Genomic DNA, 19956 nt, shown 5'->3' with positions numbered 1-19956 from the left:
ATCTTTTGACGTTGCTGCACAATGGATTTCAGCGCTCCCTTGGATTTACAATTATGAACGTTGTTTATAATATTCTCGCGTCGCAGGTTTAGCTCGATGCTGCCGCTAGGCGCCGTTGTGGGCAGCATGTGTGCCGGCAATCTGTGCCAGTGGCTGGGCCGACGCAAGGCCATGGTTGGCTGCTCACTCGGGTTCCTCCTTGCCTGGCTGTGGTTGCACTCGACCGACAGTGTGACCGGTCTGTACTCGGCTCACTTCGCAGCGGGCTTCTCCGTGGGCTTGGTGTCCCTCTGTGCTACTGCTCACATGGTGGAGGTGGCCGCGGCTGTCAATCGAGGATTCGTGGTGCGTGTTCGGCACGTGTGAGCGCATTATAGTCCCATAAGCATAAACTACGACGGGAAATCACAAGACTGAATGGTCAGGCTTCGACAACAACAACAACAACGATGACGACAAGAAATTGGCGGTGCATCCATCCTTTATGTATGATTGGCGACTTCAATGCTATTAGCAATCTGTCTTGTGGTTGGTAGGTAATTGCTGATGATGTGTTTACATAAGGATTATTATGAAAGGCTGCACGTGCCCTGTGAGATATACCCAGTGAGCCAAGTTGGCAGAAGGAGGTTCATTGAAGACTAGCACATACCCAGTGACTCAAGTTGTCCAACGGTTGGTTTTGAACGCGGTTCCTTCAGCACAGCAGCCGCCCGACGCTCTGCCCATTTGAGCATGGACTACCCGGTGACCCACTTTGGCGGCAAAGAGGTTAGGCGCGGACATGCAGATGGAGACATGCCACAAGCGGGCTCAATTTCCCAAGGAGTACTAATAGCATTAACAAGATCATTATCATATATATATATATATATTAATATATATCATATATTAACAAGATCATCATGAACCTGACCTAGCAGCCATAACAGAAACATGGCTCACACCTGATATTTTTGATCACGAGTTCGCACCGCCCAACTATTCTGTGGTCCGGAAGGACCGCCCCACACGTGGTGGTGGAGTGGCGTTATTGATAAAAAAGGGTCTTTCCTTTATAGCCCTTCCAGAGGTACAAGGCGCAGAAGCCATTTTTTGTAAACTTCTTTGTGACGGCACAAACATATTCATAGGTTGTGTTTATCGGAGCCCAAACTCTGATGATGCTTCTATCAGTGTCATTCATGATTACATAGAACGCCACGTGTTTGGTTCCCGCGTTGTCCTCTTGGGCGACTTTAATCTGCCAGACATTAACTGGAATAGTATGTGCTACTCATCATCAGCTTCGGATGCATTGTTTGACCTCATGCTAACCTTCAATCTTCATCAGATCGTTTCATGCCCCACCCGCTCACAGGGAAATACTCGGAACATACTAGATCTAATCTTTTTCAGTAACCACTTCGACATAAATCGCATAAAAACTGATGTAATTCATGGTATATCAGACCACGACGTACCAGTGTGCATCGTGCCTCTTGGTGGCAGCATAACCACTCATTCTTCTGTATCTATAGTAACAGACTTCGAAAACGCTGACGATAACAGCATACTAATGCACCTCGCTCATGAATTCCAGCATTTTTCAGAAATTGGCTCCGATGCTTCAGTAGATGTAAATTCCCTTTGGTTTCACTTCAAATCGGTTGTGCTTTACTGCATCACTCACTACGTTCCTACAAAAACAAAGCGCCCTCCAAAAAATAATCCATGGATCACGCGAGAAGTTATTCAAGCAAAGCGACGTTTGAAAAGGTTACGTAGGGCAATAAAAACAAAAGGTTGTGGAGAATCCAGAATTCAGAAATTACCGGATGCCATCGCGGAATTCAAGCTTAAAGCTAAACGTGCTAAACAGCACTACTTTGATGTAACACTACCTAATTTTCTTGTTAATAACCCTCAGAGGTTCTGGAATTACTTTCGTACTAATAAAAATGCTACATCACATTCTCTTCCCGAAGAAAAAACTGCTAAGGCTAACGCATATAACGATTTTTTTCGGTCAGTGTTCACTACAGATGATAACATTATTCCCCCATTTGCAACGCAACATCACGCGAAAATCGCTAAACTAGACATTACGGATGCCGGTATTTTCAATCTACTGCTTAAACTTGACCCCAAGAAAAGTAGTGGCCCTGACGACGTACCTAATACTTTCCTCAAAAGATATGCAGAGTGGTGCAGTAAATATCTTGGCCTAGTCTTTCGGAAATCACTTAAGACTTCGCAACTACCTCATGATTGGAAAATTGCAAAGGTAATCCCGATCCACAAGGGAGGTGACACTGCATTACCTTCAAATTTCAGACCCATTTCACTAACGAGCACGTCATGTAAACTTCTAGAACACATAATCTTAAAACACATGACCGTATTCCTAGAGCGCATTAATTTTTTCTCACCCAACCAACACGGTTTTCGCAGTGGTCTATCGACAGTAACCCAACTAACGGAACTAGTCCACGATCTTGCTGTTACAGTTAATAACCGCGGTCAAACTGACTTGGTTCTACTCGATTTGTCCAAGGCTTTCGACTGTGTATGTCACAGCAAATTAATAGCTAAAGTTGAAAAGGTTTTTGGTATAGGAGAACTTTCTGCTTGGATAAAAGGTTGCTTAAGTAACCGCTCGCAATTTGTGGTTTACGAAAAAACGCTTTCTAACACAGTCGCAGTAACATCCGGAGTCCCCCAAGGGTCAGTGCTTGGACCATTGCTTTTCTTACTCTATATTAACGATATCACAGCTAACATCAATTGCAATATAAAACTATTCGCAGACGACTGCGTCATATACAGAGAAATTAACAATTACAATGATCATATTAAATTAAATGATTCTCTAGCTGACATAGCTGATTGGTGCTCCAAATGGCAGATGCAAATAAACATACAAAAGTCCGCGATCATGTCTGTAACCAGGAAAACGGTATCATCAATTTTTGTTTACACAATTAATGGCACTCCACTTAACAAAGTTGTAGAACACAAATATCTAGGCGTTACATTAACCTCGGAGCTCAAATGGGTCAAACATATCAGTAATATAATCTCAAAGGCGCTGCGCAAATTATTTTTCTTAAAAAGAAGCCTGGCGCTCGCAACCAAGTCAACGAAGCTGCTAGCCTACACATCATTTGTAAGGCCTGTTCTCGAATACGCTAACACAGTCTGGTTTCCGCATACACAGACTAACATAAGTAAGCTAGAATTAATACAAAGGAAAGCTGTGAGGTTCATCCATAACAAATATAGACGTACAGACTCGCCAACACATCTTTTAACCCAGTCCGGTTTGCGAACGCCATCCACAACAGCGAAACACGCTCGCTTAAAATTCTTGTTTCAACTACTAAAAAATAACTACAGAATAGATGCCTCCCGATACATTTCATTCTCCGAAACTCGACCTACACGTAACAAGCATGCGCACACATTGACAGAATACACATGCAAAAATGTCACATTTAAGTATTCTTTTTTCCCGCTCGCGATAGCAGAATGGAACCAACTTCATCCTACTATCACCAACACTGAATCATTATCCGAATTTATCTCACAAATAGAAAAAACTGTGTGTGAATAACAGTACCTATTATGCATGCAGGGACACCGGCACAGATTGCTTTATTCGTTAGGAAATTTTAATAAACACTGTAATTTTCGACAGCTTATTCGTTTGCCATAATGATTCCCTAACACACGTAGTTTATTAGTTATTTCTGTTTTATTACTTGCCCTTAGTAATATCTGTGCTTTTGTTATAAAGCATCTTGCTCTTTTACATCTTTTTTTTTTATTATTTACTGTTACGTTTAATCTTATCATGGTTTACTTGTATAGTGCTATGTATAACTTGCACTGCTTATGTCGTTTTCTTACTTTTTGTATAATCTATACTTTGATTTCCTTGCATTGTACAGCTGAATTATTGTACTGCCCAACTGCCACGCTCTCGAAGGAGAGCAGCAGTATTGAAAATAAATAAATAAAAATAAATAAATAATCACCCGTCGTGAACAACAGCTACAAAAGCAACCATACCAGCTTATCAGGGTGCATATTTTGAGGCGTAACCGCCAACATTAGCAAATGACACAAACACATACCGTGCTTGCGCGCGCCCGTGGACACACATGTGGAAGTTCTATATCGTCGTCTTTAAGAATGGGGGAAAAATTCAGGAATTTTACATGCCAGTACCACGATCTGATCATGAGGCACGCAGTAGTGGGGGACTCCGGAAATTTTGGCCCTCTGGGCTTCTTCAACGTTTACTTAAATCTTATAGCACGGGTGTTTTCGCATTCTTCCCCATCGAAATGCGCCGCCGCAGCCGGGATTCGATCCCGTGCTAAGCAGCCCAACAGCATCGCGGGTTCGAAGTGGAACACGCAAGCTAGCGGCAAATAGCCTCGTCATCCGCATGTTGCCTCATGCGCCACGTGAAAACAAAATTCGAGGGTGATGCGGTTCCTTCTTATACCGCCTGCATCCGACCTTTCACATTTCCTTCTTCCTACCTTTATATCGCATGCGAACGAATAAGGACGGAAGAATCTAGCAGAGTGGTCAACGCTACCGGTCATGCTCGCGATTGGCCCCAGTATTGCTTCCCTCCTAAGTGTCTACACTGTTACACTTGAATAAGCTTAATTTACAATTTCAATTTCAAGGTTCGACAGACAGAGTGCCTGCATATAAAAATCGAATAGCTTTTGTTTGGAGGTGCGCAACAGGAAATATATGAAGAAAGAAAGAAATACATTGAATATGGGGGTGCGAGCAGAAGGAAAGCTCTCCTTTTTGCGTCTTTCAGTTCAATCAAAATAGGGCGTCGCTCGCTAAAACCGCATGTAACGTTGCACGTATGCATCCAGATGTAGCGAAAACGTGCAGTACTATAGCACTACCAACGTGCCTTACTTTGGTATCGTTGTGTAGAGAAGCGGAGCCATTACTCGATCACGCGTGTTTCGCCTGAACAGATGGCGCCGGTGTCGTGCCATGCAGGACGCAATCGGAGCTAAATTTAGCCTCCCGCTCGGCGTTCAGATAGGCGTATACGCCGGCAGCACGTTTGTCGATCCCAGCGGGAGTTTTAGCGTTTGAGAGAACTCACTCTGTCATAGTAGGGATAACGCATGAAACTCAAATCTGTACTTACCAGGAGGGATATGTAAGGCTTATGAGTCTACAATTTGTTGCAGAAATCTGGCGGTTGCTCAGCTTTGGCGCACCCGCTTTGAACGCGTAGGGGTTCAGAAATGGCGTGAAGAAACCCAGACAGCGAGACAGAGGGATGCCGATTGGCGACCACCAGCGTTGACCACGGTGGGACAACTACGAATTGGAAGCAAGCACATTTGTAATATTACACCGTTGGACGCCCACATAGCTGTAGCAAAAAGAAGCTTTGTAATGTGTGAACGACTGCGTGACTGCGTGTTGTCCACTTCTCTACTCCTGTGTCCTGTCTGCGCGCCTCACTTCTATTTTGCATAATGAATCCTTACCAACTAGCTCAAGCTCAGCTTTCTGTCGTTCTAAGCGTGAACGAATGTTACTTGCTTAATGGGTTACTTAGTTTCTGTAGCCGTAGTTCCCATACACCATCTGCAACACGCACAAGACGTTTCACGTACCTCAACAACGGTTGCGGCCACGATAAAGCCTACGTGCTTACAATTTTTTGTTCTGGAGGCTTTTTTGTTGTAGAGGAGTATGACTGTACCGAGCCGCACCGCGCAGGGTGGCGGCCTATTCGTGGCAGTGACTGCGGGCATGCTCTATTCCCACTGCCTGGGCCTGCTTCTGGACTGGTCCTGGCTGGCCCTGGGGTGCGCCGTTCCGGCGCTGCTGTTCGCAGCTGTGGCGCCCTTCGCGATCGAGTCGCCCCGTTGGCTCTTGCTACATGCACGGAGGGAGCGCGCTGTGCAGGTTTGACTTATTTACCTTGTGTTTAATTGCAGAGAGTGCAGAATGCGTCTTTACTTGCTGTTTTACCTGTGTATTCATTGCGTGCTCCCTAATTATACGAGAAACTACTGGGCAGGTTGTCTTTTCTGTTTATTTACGGTGTTCTTTTCTAAATTTATCCAGGCTACTTTTGCTTAACTGGAGCTTTATTATAAAATTTGTTTGTTTCGTATAACTCTGCTTACTTGTTTACCAATTATCAGATTGCATTGCGCCATGTTGTTCCCTTAACGTCACTTTAACTTCTATTCAGGAACCATTTGTTTTACTAAATAACTGTAATTTTAATGTACAATTTCATTATTATGTAGAATTTCCTCTTTGCATAATTTTTAAACATTCTCGAGATGTAACTTGTGTTTTAATCGAGTGGTTTTCCCGTAACAGTCCCTGATGGAGTTGGCAGTATATCCTAAATAAATCGACAATAAAATAAAGTAAATACTGACTTTAATTTTGCAATGCTCTAAAACATGCCAAGAAAAGTTAGAACATAATCTTCACCTTTATTTATGGCCTCGGAGAGCGCGTTCGTACATAAAAGGAAAATGAAGAAAATCAAGCGGCACTTTAGTTGTAAAAATAATTAGCGTAGCACCTATAAACTAGTAACATGGTTTTTGGAGCCATCAATAACTAAAACGTCGCTCCAGCGCACCGAAAAACGCTACCACGAGCTCTGCGTTAAGTTTGCGGCGCTGGAATCAGCATCCTGATGTGTCAAACTCTGTGTATCAAAAATGACGACGGCGGCACGCTAGTGCAGAACCTCACGTCTGCGTTTACGTAAACCACCTCTCATCCCGAGCCACCTCGGTATTATATGCGGTGCTGTTTCGGGCTTTGTCCTGTACGTACTGGCCGATCGTGCAAGACAGCAACTTTGTATCATTGTTTTCGTCGTCCTCGTCGTCATCATCATCATTATATTTTATGCCCACCGGCGATCTGCAATTACCTTTATTCTGCGCTAACGGATTCCAAGTTATGCCTGAAAATTTTCTAATTTCATCGCACCATCTCCGGCGTCCTCGACCACGCTTGCGTTCTCTCGGCCCCCAATCTGTAACTCTAACACCAGTTATCTGCCCTACGCATTCATGACCTGCACTGCTCCATTTATGCCGTTTAATGTCAACTGGAATATCGGCTATCCCAGTTTGCTATCTAATCCACACCGCTCACTTGCTGTCTCTTGACGCAACGCGAAAATTTTTCGCTCCATCGCTCGTTGCGCGGTTCTCCTGTTGAAGCTCCTGCCCCACACGGTAGTACCTCTAGAAAGTAATGATGGTACGCTTTTCAAGGATAGCAGAAATGCTACCAGTCATGACTTGGTGATGCCTGCCGTATGTGCTCCTTGCCATTTTTTAATCATCTTTTATCTTTGTGTACATATCTACAAATATATCCACAGGGGTAACGACCAACCCTAGCAGAACCCAACCACGCCGAACCCGGGAGGGCAGGCAAATAAACGTTCGCTTTAGAAGGCGCAAGTTCAACGCACTGTTGGAATCTAACTAACGTGAAGCTTGTTTGAGGTACCGAGGTTGCAGCAGTAGCGAATGAGAGGCGCATAGCTTCGGTGCCTGTAGTTGTTACATGTCTGCGTCACGAGGACGATGATTGTCGAGGGAAGAATGTTGATGGCAAGCTTGTAGGAACAGGCCCACCATAGACAAGGCGTCTAACTACGATGCCTATATCTGCCAGCCGTGTCGGGCTCGTGGGCACCACCTACAGCCGCGCATCATTTCCTTCTTCCTCTTATGCTTGCTAATTCTGCAAGCCTCCTTAAGCTGTTGGAAGAGGGTGCTACAGGGCCCCCCGCGCAGACGGGACATCGAGACGGACAGATGCGGACACGGCGGTGAGACAGATCCGTGACTGTCCCAGGATAAGCGAAGGGCGATATCTAGGTGTACGCGAACGGTTGAGCAACAGATTCCGCAGCGATGTCCGGTATGAGCACAGCCTCGAGCCAAAGCGTAAAGCGGTGCACGATCGTTATCGGATAGCTGTAACCACGTGACGAAGGAAGCGGTCCAGCCGTGTCGGTCTGCACGTGGTCGAAGTGTCGGACACGGGTGGCAGGAGAGGCTGAGCCGGGCACTTCGTGTGACGCGTCACTTTGGCGCAGTGGCAGGACATACAAGCGCGAGTCCGGTTACGCATGTTGGTGTTCGAGTGAGGCCATACGTAGCGTAGCGCTACGCGGCAAGGCGCTGCATAGCTCGGTTGCCAGGGCGGCAGATGTCGCGTAACGAGTGGAACAACAGAGCATGGCAGTAGGTCACGGATACGAAAGGCCATGGAAGGTTCGCTGATGTGTCACACCGAAGCGTTCTTGATGCACACTGATGAGGTAACAGCTGCACTCGAAGAGAAGGGGAGCTATTACGTAGCGCTTGCATTTCGGCGTCTTCAAGCTGCGGAATCTGCTAGTTCTCCCAGTCTACGGCATGCTCAGGGAAGCTAATGGCAGCTACCCGGGAGGGTGCGTCAGCAGCCTTATTGTCCGCATCCTTACTGTACCGTATATCGGTGGTAGACTCGGACACGTGAGACGATTGACGAAGTTTCGTACTGACCTACTTTGAGGAATTGGTTAGCAACACTTGGGCAAGAGGCTTGTGGTCCCTGAGAAGGTGAAACTTTTGACCTTCCAAGAAGTCTGGAGCGTCGGTTTGGATTTGTTCATAATTATTTTTTTATTTATTTATCCTCAGGGTCAAAGACATTGTAGGGGGAGTGGTCACAGATACAAGAGAAGTGGTCGTTCGTAATTATACTATAATAGCTTAACATAATAATAGCTTAATACAATACTAGCCTAAAAATGAATTTACAATATATACAATAATAACAGTGTAACACAGCGTATAAAAATCTACAGCAGTTGCAGTAAGTACAATATATGCAAAAGAGTTATAACGTCACTGTTGAAGCAGGCAGGAATAATTCACAATCTTTACTTTCAGCCGTTTGTGTGGGAAGGCAATTCCACTCTTTCGATGCACGCGGTATGAATGAATTAAGGAATGCGTAAGTTCTACTTGACGGAATTGGAACTTTATGGATATGATCTAGTCTGTTAGAAACATATTGGGGAACAGAAATTAGTTCGTTACGCAAGTGTGGATGGTGGTAAAGCTTATGAAAAAGGACTAAATTATGCATTTTACGCCGGGATGCGAAAGAAGGCAGATTAAGATTAGATTTTATAGCTGTTATACTGGCGGTGCGGCTGTTTTCTAAGAAAATAAAACGAATGGAATTGTTCTGAACCGTTCCGAGTGCGTGAGACATTTTCCTGAAAAGGGCCCCATATTGGTGCGGCATATTCAAGTTTTGATCTAATAAATGACTTATAAAGGAGAAGCTTTAAGGAAGAAGGGGATGTGAAAAAATTTTGACGAACGTAGCCGAACATGCGATTTGCGTTATCTGTAATGTGTGTTATATGATCATTCCAGGTAATGTTATGCGTTATGTGTACACCAAGATACTTGTGCGATGATACGGATTCCAGTGGTATGTTGTTTAGTCTGTAGAGAGCGCTGTTTTCGATCTGGTTATGTACATAAATTTACATTTAGTTATGTTTAATTCCATTAGCCATATCTTGCACCACGAACTGACTGCGTTAAGGTCAGGTTGCAGAACGGTTAGTCATTATCAGAAGTTACTTTCTTAAATATTACGCAATCAGCTGCAAAAAGGTGAATATTTGAGGAGACGCAAGAAGCTAGGTCGTTTATGTATTAAAATAAAGAAGAAGGCCAAGCACTGGAACCTTGCCGAACACCAGACTTTGCAGCGCTAAAGCCTGAATTAGTGTTCTTAGCTGAAACAAACTGAGAATGATTATATAGGAAACATTCAATCCAGGTTAGAAGTTTAGGATCAATGCTAAGTGGACTAAGCTTATATAAAAGTAGTTCATGGTAAACTTTACCGAAGGCTTTAGAGTAGTCGAGGAAGACGCAGTAGGCTAAAGAGTTATCGAGGATAATATTTAACTTATGTACAAAAGCCGGTAGTTGTGTGTCACAGGAGTAGGCTTTACGAAAGCCGTGTTGCGATGTTGAAAAAAAAACGAGTTAAATTCAACGAAGTTTATAATATGCGAGAACAGGATATGTTCAAGCATTTTGCATGGTTTGCTTTAGTAAGGGAGATGGGTCGGTAGTTAAGGGGGGAATGCCTGTTAGCTGATATATAGAGTGGAATTACCTTCCCAATTTTTCACTTTGATGGACGAGAACCATTATTCACAGTCTGCTTAAAGATTATAGTCAATAAAACAGACCAATAGGCCGTTGAACTTTTAAAAAATTTTGGTTCGATTTGATCAGATCCTGGCGTGGAAAATGATTTTAGTGATCTAATAAGTTTTCTTGCACCATCGAAGTTGGTTATTACAGGAAACATGGCTGTGTAGTTGCAAGAATGCGAGGGTGGTACTGACGGATTTGCGTTTGAGGATAAATTATTTGAGAAGGCCTCGTTAAGAACTTGACAGCATGCGTTTTCGGGAATGGTGCAGCCTGAACTATCAGTTGGGGTGATGCAATAATGTCTGCTTGGCTTTATCGTGCGCCAGAATTTCCTTGCTTCGCTTGCGAGCATAGATGGCAGAGTTATGTTTGAAAAGTTATCCCTAGCTTCTTTTACTGCTTTTATGTATTGGTTAGTTGCTGTCAGGTAATCTGTGCAGCGATCATTCGCAGGCAAGTTATTAGCAACCTAAAAAGACGTTTCTTCTTGTTCTATAGCCGCTTTAGGTGTCTGCTGAACCGTGGAGCATTCCAATCCGTGATTATGGTGACAACTGTAACATATTTATTTGTTAATTCATCAATTTCTGCGGCGAACATACTCCTATTAATTTCAACGTTGCGACTGTCAAAATCGATCTCGAAGATATCAAGAAAGGCAGCAAGCGCTTCGGTTATTACATCAAAATTAGCACTTTTGTAATCTTTAATCCGTTTCTTTTATGCAGTAGGCCTGGGTCGGAAGTCGTTCATTTCAAATAATAGTAGGGAATGATCGCTAAGACCGGGCAAGTATTTAATGTCAAAAACAAGGTCGGAATGAGATGTAAGAACGATGTCCTGGGTGTTAGCGACTGACTGTTTTATTCGAGTTGGTGGCTTAGAATAGGAAGATTGTGGTTTGAAGCGAGAAAATTTAATACATCATGTAATTCACTGATGAAACTGATGATGATTAGGAGCTCGATAGCATGCACCTAGAATTATTTTTTGATAGGCCATTTGGGTTACCGCCCAGACGGTCACTAAGCTACTGCCTACTTGTATAACGTGAGGCGGTAGGTCTTCGTGTATGCCTAATCAAATGCAGCTACCCTGACGTCCACTACGATCATGACGAAATATTGAAAAATGACGCGCAGCGGAAAAGATTTCACCCTCTTCAATTTCGGGACCAAGCCTTGTTTCGGTTAGTGCTATGATATCAGCATTAGATGTGTCAATTGCAGATGATAAAAGTTCGCTCTCGATAAGGATGCTACGAATGCTGCAAAAAAGAAAGGTTACATTTCGTTGCGCAGGCCCGCTTCCCGTCACTGATTCCTGTGTCTCATCTTGTGGTGCAGAGGAGGACTGAGTATAGGGTGTTGGTGGGGCACGCATGTGCCTTTGCTAAGACAGAGGGTTAGATACGGGTACGGTGGGAAGTTCTTTTATAGCAGCAGTTAAGGGATCGTATACGTACTGTTTCTTGTTGATCACGAGCTTTTTATAACGCAACTGATAGCTCGCTTTACAAGGTTGGTTTTCAGCGTGTGGCAGGCGAGAAATCCTCACTGGCCGTAATATTTCTTTTTTTTTAATTTCTGGCGAGCGGAAAACACTGCGTTTTTAGTGCCAACTTGACAATAATGGTGCGGCATTTGCTAGCAGCATAAGTACCGACACTTACATCTTTACCGATTCCGTCAGGCGGTAAGCTGACGGAATCAGCTTACCGCCCGACAGCACCTAAGCTGGTGCACCTAAGCTGGTGCACGGTGGTGCCCGCTCGGTGCAGGCGCTGAAGCGGATTGGTCTCAGCGGCGCCTACGCGGATCGCGAGGCGCGCCACATCGAGGAGGCGTTCACGTGCCTGCCACCAACGGCCGTCAACGTGCTCCTGGTGTACCACGTGATGTTCGTCCAGCAGTTCTCGGGCATCGGCGCAGCGCCGCCGTACATCGCTGGCTTAGCGCAGGCCGCGGGAGTGACCGTGTCACCGGCGGCGTTCGCCGTTCTGCTGTCATCGCTGCAGGTGCGCGGCGGAGGCTGCCGACAGCCTCGCCCAAGGGGCGACGCGGGCATCTCGCGGTGCATAGTAACGAGTTCGCACTGTGCCAATCGCTCTAGTGTCCACAATTCAGGGCAAACGACGCGTTTTAATGTGAAACCATTATACAGGACGGTAATTGAGGTCATGTGATGTGACGCTGTCGCCAAATTCACCCCCTCCCTTCCCCGCCCCCTCAGGGAGCCGATAAATGGGGTGATCGCGCGAGCCCGATAGGCTGGCATTGTACAGTGAGCAGGAGTGCTGAGAGGGAGTGCGCGCCGGTGCGGTGAGTGCGACGTGGCCAGTAAGGAGCTGGAGACGCCACCGGAGAGGGTGAATGGACCGCGGCTGCGTGACCTGGATGTATGGCATTGCTGCAGCGCGTGAAGGTCACGCGGAGATAATCGTAATTATTTTTCGTTGTTGGAATCAAAAGACGGGGACGTAGGTGCTGTGGAAGCCCGGAAAATTATTTATTGATGCTGTGAGGAGTACACGTAATGTTCAATGAAGCGAAATAGTATATACTCATTTCGTGAATTCCTGATATAAACAGGAACCATAATATTCGTTAAACTACTCCATGACCACTGCGAGATAAATGCCTCACCCAGACATTTCCGATTAGTCTTGTCTGGCGTTGGGCGAGATCATCCTATGCTTGCATATTTTCTATTTTCGCCGCACCACTCAACTTTCTGATGTCTTCGATAGCGCTTTCCTTCTCTTGGCAACTGATCTCTAGCGCGAACAGACTATCGGTTTTCTGCTGCACACAACTAAAGTCCTGCCCAACTTTATGCTATTCTTTGTTATCTCAACTAGAATACTGAGGTGCGCGTTTGTTCTCTTTCGTACACGTTTGTTCTCAATATTAGTACAATTGTAAAATTACTGTGTAAATCATTGGGTAAACTATTCAGTCAACACATAGTAATTTATTGAGTAACTATTGTACATTTTTTGTATTGATTGCAATAATATTGTAATTATTGAGTAAATTATTGAGTAAATTAAGATAGTAAGTGATTGAGTAAACAGATAGTAAGTTATTCAGAACACTGTGCAGGCACTGAATGCCTGCTCTGTGCGGTCCAACGCATTTTCGTTCGTCTGGTATTTTCTATCTTATGATGGTAATCAGTTGAATGGTTTTTCTAAAACTAGCTTGTTGTTCTGGTCGATTAAAGTGATGTGTAGCGCTGATTTCATTCGAAATTACCTTTAAGAATAGTTTGTACAATACCGACAGCAAGCTCCCGTCTAATACGTTAACATTGTGACGGCACGCTTAGAATTCTCTGTCATGCACACGAAGTCATAAGGCTTTGTGCATAAAGTGTCACAAGCTTTCCCCGTCAAAATTAATCAGATTGACTGTCATTCCGTTCCCTTGCCGCTTTCACCTGTTCACATTTTGCAAAACTCTTCTTACCTCGTCCGTCTAGTTGTACGCAAAGCTTCAGCTTATTTGCCGCTAGTGCGCAAAATAGTGGCTACACAGCAGTTTGGGGTAATTTACAACGTATCGTAGCATTATTTTTGGGCCCATAATGTGTCATGGAAATTGCTGGGAACATTGCCACGTTTACCTTTCACTGCACATATCTTGTGCCCGCCAGTACAGGTCTCCTTTTTGAGTATTTCATGCTTCTCCCGTTCGCTTGTTATTTGTGATATAAAAACAAACACGTAGGTGTAAGCGGGATACCGAGTTGCGTTGTTGCAGAGTGAGTCAAAGTTAGTTGGTAGTTATTGGACTGTGGATGGGAATAACGACGCTTGGTGGCGCCAGCCGATCGCGCAAACACGGAGTGGTGGTAGCGCGACGGGAGTGTGCTGGTGCTGAGTCATCCTCCATGCGCCTCCTCTTGGGACGATGTTGAAGGCGTCGTGGCTCACGTCTCTACAGCCGCATCTTGTCAGTTCTTGTCAGTTGGCGTGGTGCGTACTGACGAGCATTGAGTTCCCTACACAAGGTACCAGACGAAAAATTCTGTCGCTGTGTACGGGCCGTTTGAAGCATGGTGATTCAGCCAGTATGGGCATGATGATCAGTGCGTGGATTTGTCCCAGCTTCGTCCTTCTGGCTTCAAATGGCTTTGTGACCTTGAAAACTGATCACTTTCCACAAAATAGTCTCCCATAAGTGCTACAATTCACAGTGTATATCCATGTGCGCAGAGTCTTATTGTCTCCTTTATTTAGAAAAATATGATTGCTTTTAACTTTACATCAATAAAGGCGGATAAAGCGTAGTAAACAAAGCCGTAAGAACGTCTGAAGCCACAAGCATGAATATGAGACGAATACATGTACTAGCAATCATTCCTGCGGTAGCTTGACAATCGCAGCGCCAGAGTTCTCTCCAGTAATTTTAGTAAGGGAGCATCCGCGCCTGTCCTGTGTGTTTCCTTCTTTGTTCTTTGTCGTTTGCATGGTTACATGATGCATTCCAATATCGACCACCAACTAGCCCGTCTCTCAATGTTAGACTTTGTGCTAACAAGGATTCGTCTATTGTTACGTTGTGGCAGCGCTCGAGGCAACATGTCAACATGAAGCAGAATTGGCGAGTGGGCAACTTGGCCTTCCAACCGATAGTCAGTTGAGTCAAAGGTCAAGTTTGAGCTGCTACACGGGTGGTTTCGAAGGCCGCCGAGTCAATAGTCTATCGAGTCAACGGAGCACCTTACCACTCTATCGAAATTTCGATGGCCTTTGAGTAACGGAAACAGAAACAGCACGAACATGCCCTCTCGTTCACATTGTGCTCCTACTCTCGGTTAGAAAGAACAAGTCAAACCAAAATGCTTTAAAATACTATATATATATGAGTGTTAATTATTTAATAAAGTTTTTTTGCCACTTGTTATGTGCGAACTGCACGTACTCTCGACAACAGCGACGTGCAGTGACGCAAACGTTGCCGCAGTCTCGCTACTCAAGAACTTAAAAACTAAACATATATGCATGGCAATGTATGAAAATTTTTTTTAACGTATGAACAAACATAGAAGGAATTACAGTGCTTTTAAGTAGTTTTAATGTTGTTTAATCTTTCGTGACATGAAAACGAAAATAAAAATCCGCAGCGCCAAACAATTTTGCGAGAAACACCTGAGCCACTCAGCGGCCTTTCAAAAGTGCCGCGTAGCAGCGTGACAACTCCTTTGAGTCGATAGAGCTGTGGCGTTTCGAAGGCCGTAGGCTGGAAGGCCTTCCAAATGTGCCCGTGTGACACAGGTATACCCAAGTTTAAAGCCTCTCCCTGCACCTTTCTCCTTTCCCTCTAGTTGTTCAGGGCGTTGCAAACTGGGAATTTTACCTAGGTGGACAGTGAAAAAGAAAAGACAGAAACGCTAAACCTACGTGAGCTTAGGCGTCAAGCATGGGAAGCGCGCGCTGATCGTAGTACCCCCACCAAACAGAGGAACCCGCGTGAGCGCAGTCTGGTTCCACGTGATCATCTTACACGATCACGTGCTTGTGATAGAATTCCCAGCATCCCCTTAGATTCTCCTCTTCTATTTCTTTTGGCTGGGCTTCGAGTTTGTCACCTAAGGCTCTCACTCACATTTTCTTTATTCCATGTTTACAGCAGTACCTTTGCGATAAGCCTCCGCGGTTTCATGACTGGCATCTTGCGTCGCAGCTTGTGATGACCGTCGTCTCTGCGGCTGTCATGGACGTGCTGGGTCGACGCAGCCTCTTCCTCACGTCTGCGGCCGCATGTGTTTGCTCGCTGTTCGCTGTGGGCACCGTCAGTTCGTGGGGCCGCGGCAAAGAACCGCACCCGGTGGCTCTGGTCATCGAGCTGGCTCTGCTGGTAGCGTATGCGATAGGCTACTCCTTCGGCCTCGGGCCAGTCACGTGGCTTCTGGCAGCTGAGATGGTAAGGCCAATGAAATCAGCAGGCCTATTCCCGTAACACTGTATGTTCGTGATCGTCGTCACGATATATGTTCGGGACCATTGAGCAACGCCGGCGGAGCTTCTGGAACTTGAGAAACAAGGGAGCCACACTTACACCCATATTCAAAAATGCTCAATTACTTGGAAGTCATTGCTTGACTTGGGGGGGGGGAGGGGGAGGGGGGCGTGGAAGCAAGAGTCCACTTAGTGAGCTGTTCATTTTGACTGCTGCTGAAGTACTGATTGGCTGGGCTAGGGTAACAATGAGAAGGAGGAAAGCGGCCCAAGCCAGTATTCTTCTAACTAGCAAGGCTCCAGTAAGTCAGCGGCGGACGGAATGGGCCTCTTAAACAATGCCCTGCTCGGTCAAGTCCGGCTGAAGGTAGTGAGTAACGTGGTGAAGAGGCCCACTGCGTTTCCTTGGGGGCGTTCACGTCACGCGTTGTCTTGAGCAGGACTTGATCAAGCAAAGTCGTGACTTCAGGTTAAGGAGCATTTCTAAATACGGGTGTTCGTGTACACTGCCACAGTGCGTAAGAAATACCGCGAAATGACTACAAAGGAACACAAGTGGACGTTGAGGTTTTGATTAGTGTTCTAAACCGCTTGGGTAAACTATTTATAAAACTTCATATTTGCTAACTTGCATTTTGCTCAGCTAAGCGGTATTTCTAGCTAGAGTGTGCCACCCAGTTTTGCCTCTGGTCTACGTTCTTCATGTCTAAAATTATTGCACTGGTGAATATAAGAAATGTAACGGGATTGAAATGATGCCTTTACGAGACATCCTTAAGCGTCATGCGTAACAGTGATAGACCTGAGAGACTGTTCTGAAAGTATGGTAACAGGCAAGTGAGTTTGTTTTTATGGCATATCGGTTGATTCAGCTACCCTGCGCCTATATCGTGTATGCTGCTACTAGTCGGATGTATTGTTAACACGACCACAAGCGCGCCCAATAGCCACGTAATGGCTGCAACAAAAAATGGATTACGTTTTTATTAGGTGTTTTACAAACCCAGGGGAGAACTAACGTGGCTGTTCACACTTACACCACGTAACATTCATGCATCGAAATAAATAAATAATTTTGCGTGATTGTTAACTTGACTGCCATAACTCATAAAACAAACGCAAACGCTCTCTTTATGGTATACTTGTTTATTGAAGAGAGCGCTCATCCTATGCAAGAAAAATGCTGCTAAAATGCTAGAACACTTCGTATATTATTTAACTGACAAGCATAACTGTATTCTTTCTTCTTCTATCTTGTTCTGAGATGTACTGGAAGATGACCTTTCTTTCACTTTTTCTCCTTGACAACAAGTTTATAATTTAGATGAACGTAATTTTTTCGCCCTATATTTGTTACTTGTTCTAATGGACACTGAAAAAGAATAGACATGGACACATGGTACAGACGCCGAACAACATGCATTGCAACGTGGTCGTCACAGTTGGAAGGGCCTTCTCATACGCACTTTGTGCATGCCAACCGTCCGGGATGTTAGATTGTTAGGGTGGTGACTCGGGCAAGTTGGTTAATTCATAGTGAACTTGCTTCAGTGCGGACCGACACCAGCAGAAGAGGTGGCACAGGGCAGACGAAGCGGTACTTCCAAGTAACGCTTTTGTGGAAGAAAAGCTGTCACGTGTTAGATGGCTGTTTTTCCCAGTACTAAATCAGTTCGAAGTAGCACTTCGTGCGTCCTGTGCCCTTTCCCATGTCCGTGTACGTCAGTGCTAAACAAAGTTCCCACGGATGTTAGAAAGCTGTCCTAAATTTTATGAAAAACTCCTCAGTTCGGGCCTCCCCCTAGAACGCATAACCGGTTCTCCACTCACAAGCATGATTCTGCCACAAGCATAGTTAAGAGTGTGTTATTTGGAGCTACCCCAACGACTGTTCTTCTTTTTCATACAGAAGCAAGGTTCGAGCGAAAACACCTTTCGCTTTCGTGGAAACGTTATCGATAGATCACAGGATCGATTGCGTGCGAGAGAAAATATCGCGGATCCCAAAGTAAATGTGCACTGCCACCTAAATTGTGGCAAATTCCACATTCATTGAGATGGATTGCGGTATGCAGCTTTGCAAGCCTGTAACTGGAAATAACTTTACTCGTCTAGAATTTCTCGGAAAGGACAGTTCGCTGCCCGTACCTACCCCGTCCCCAGCATGCGCAAAAGTTGAAGGTAAGGCATAATGACTCCTCCTACTGGGACACTCAGGGACCAATAAGGAAATGATTGCCTGAGGGCGCAATCTTTTCTGGCTCAGTACATTTCGTGTATAGTGACCTTGAGCCTTGTCGTTATTGTAGACTCCATTAATCGAACGGAGTGCCTGCAGCTGTCAGAATGAGCTGAAGGGCAGTGATGACACAGCCGCCAGCTGGTGGCGGTTGTCAGTGATTTATAAGGGATGCGCTGCCTCGAGAAAGCTATGCGCCTTGTTTACGATACTAAAAAGGGTAGGCTGCGCATGGTGCGTGGCCGCCATAGACCACTACCGCTTCGCTGTGCTCTAGAACTTTTTTTTTACGACCGCGCTGAAAGACTTGAAAGCGCATTCTTGCTATCAGATCCGTGATTTGATTTTCTTTATTTCATGCTAATATGGAATATAATTCAGTGATAAACACATAAACCGTGGTGATATCCATAACACCGTGGAGTTGTGGAGAGAGACGGCTAGAAATCAGAATTCATTTTCATCGTAACATTTATTGGACTTAGTTTTTTTTTTCGAAAACATCGTACCATTTGCGGATTACCGGGTTACCCAAGGAGCAAACATGACTGGCCGGGTTGGCGGCGCCACCTGGTTGCGAAGAGTTCAACCAGACAAGCGCATAGCTATGGTTGTGGTAAGCAAATTTATTTTACTTTGCTACTGGTTTAAATTTTCGGCAGCGGCGTAATCGCGAACACATTGCCTTTTTAGAATTTTTTTACCAAAAATCTCTGGAAGCACGAGAACGTGTACGCAATGCATTGCAGTTAGACGAAGCATCCCAAGCTGTCGCTACCAGAGTCCGGTAACCCGATATCACGCAAACGTCGTCGCGTATACCGGAATGCCAGACGTGCTAAAGCTCCGCACTTTTCATCCACTTACAACTATTGTTGTGTACAGAGAACACGTAGGCGGCGTTCATGCCGCTGTCCGGTGCTGTTCAGATCCCCTTGCAGGGCGCTGGCCTCCTGCTAAGCCTAGCATTCGCCTTCAACTGGCTCAGCTTGTTCGCCGTGACGCTGTTCTTGGACGGGCTCCGTGGGACGCTGAGCTTCTCCGGCTGCGGCTGGTTCTTCAGCGCCGTCACCCTGGCGGGCACTTCGCTGGTGTACTGGTTCGTGCCAGAGACCAATGGCCGCAGCCTCGAGCAGATACTGATGGACGTCAACGCGGAAGGCGAATAGTATCTCTCACTCATCTCGCGCCAGAACTCGCTCTTTGTGAAGCCATGATTGAGAAGCGGACCCATCATGGGGGAGGGGGGGAGAGGGGGGGGGGCTCCGCGTCAGATTAGTTATGCGGTTACCAATTAAGTAACGAATCTAACGAATAACCGGTCAGATGACCTGCCCTGTTTGAAATAAGCGATTTACACTTTAAACACGTACAAGCTAAGTGTCCAGAAGGTTTCAAAATAAAGATAAAATGGACAGATGCACGTGCATGTGGTTCTACAATATGGGCCCCATCCAGATGCGCGCTCGCGCACTAACACG

At 45.4% G+C, this 19956-nt stretch overlaps 1 protein-coding gene across 1 annotated transcript; it reads left to right on the top strand.

Moving 5' to 3' along the window:
• The first annotated feature begins 97 nt into the window (after positions 1–97).
• LOC142558021 (facilitated trehalose transporter Tret1-like) lies at positions 98–19701 on the top strand. Its single transcript, XM_075670188.1, has 5 exons — positions 98–345; positions 5761–5949; positions 12052–12288; positions 15962–16201; positions 19405–19701. The coding sequence occupies exons 1-5, from the start codon at positions 127–129 to the stop codon at positions 19642–19644; spliced, it is 1125 nt and encodes a 374-aa protein (XP_075526303.1). The 5' UTR covers positions 98–126; the 3' UTR covers positions 19645–19701.
• Positions 19702–19956: the final 255 nt, after the last annotated feature.

Source organism: Dermacentor variabilis, chromosome 9 (assembly GCF_050947875.1).
Source record: "Dermacentor variabilis isolate Ectoservices chromosome 9, ASM5094787v1, whole genome shotgun sequence".
NCBI lineage: Eukaryota > Metazoa > Arthropoda > Arachnida > Ixodida > Ixodidae > Dermacentor > Dermacentor variabilis.
Note: the sequence above shows the minus strand (reverse complement) of the source record. Positions and strands in the feature narration are given on the sequence as shown.

Coding starts and splice junctions, on each gene's coding strand:
- LOC142558021 (XM_075670188.1), top strand. CDS start 127: ATGTGTGCCGGCAATCTGTGCCAGTGGCTGGGCCGACGCAAGGCCATG. Junction 346..5,760: donor CTGTCAATCGAGGATTCGTG/GTGCGTGTTCGG, acceptor CGCACCGCGCAG/GGTGGCGGCCTATTCGTGGC. Junction 5,950..12,051: donor GGAGGGAGCGCGCTGTGCAG/GTTTGACTTATT, acceptor CGCTCGGTGCAG/GCGCTGAAGCGGATTGGTCT.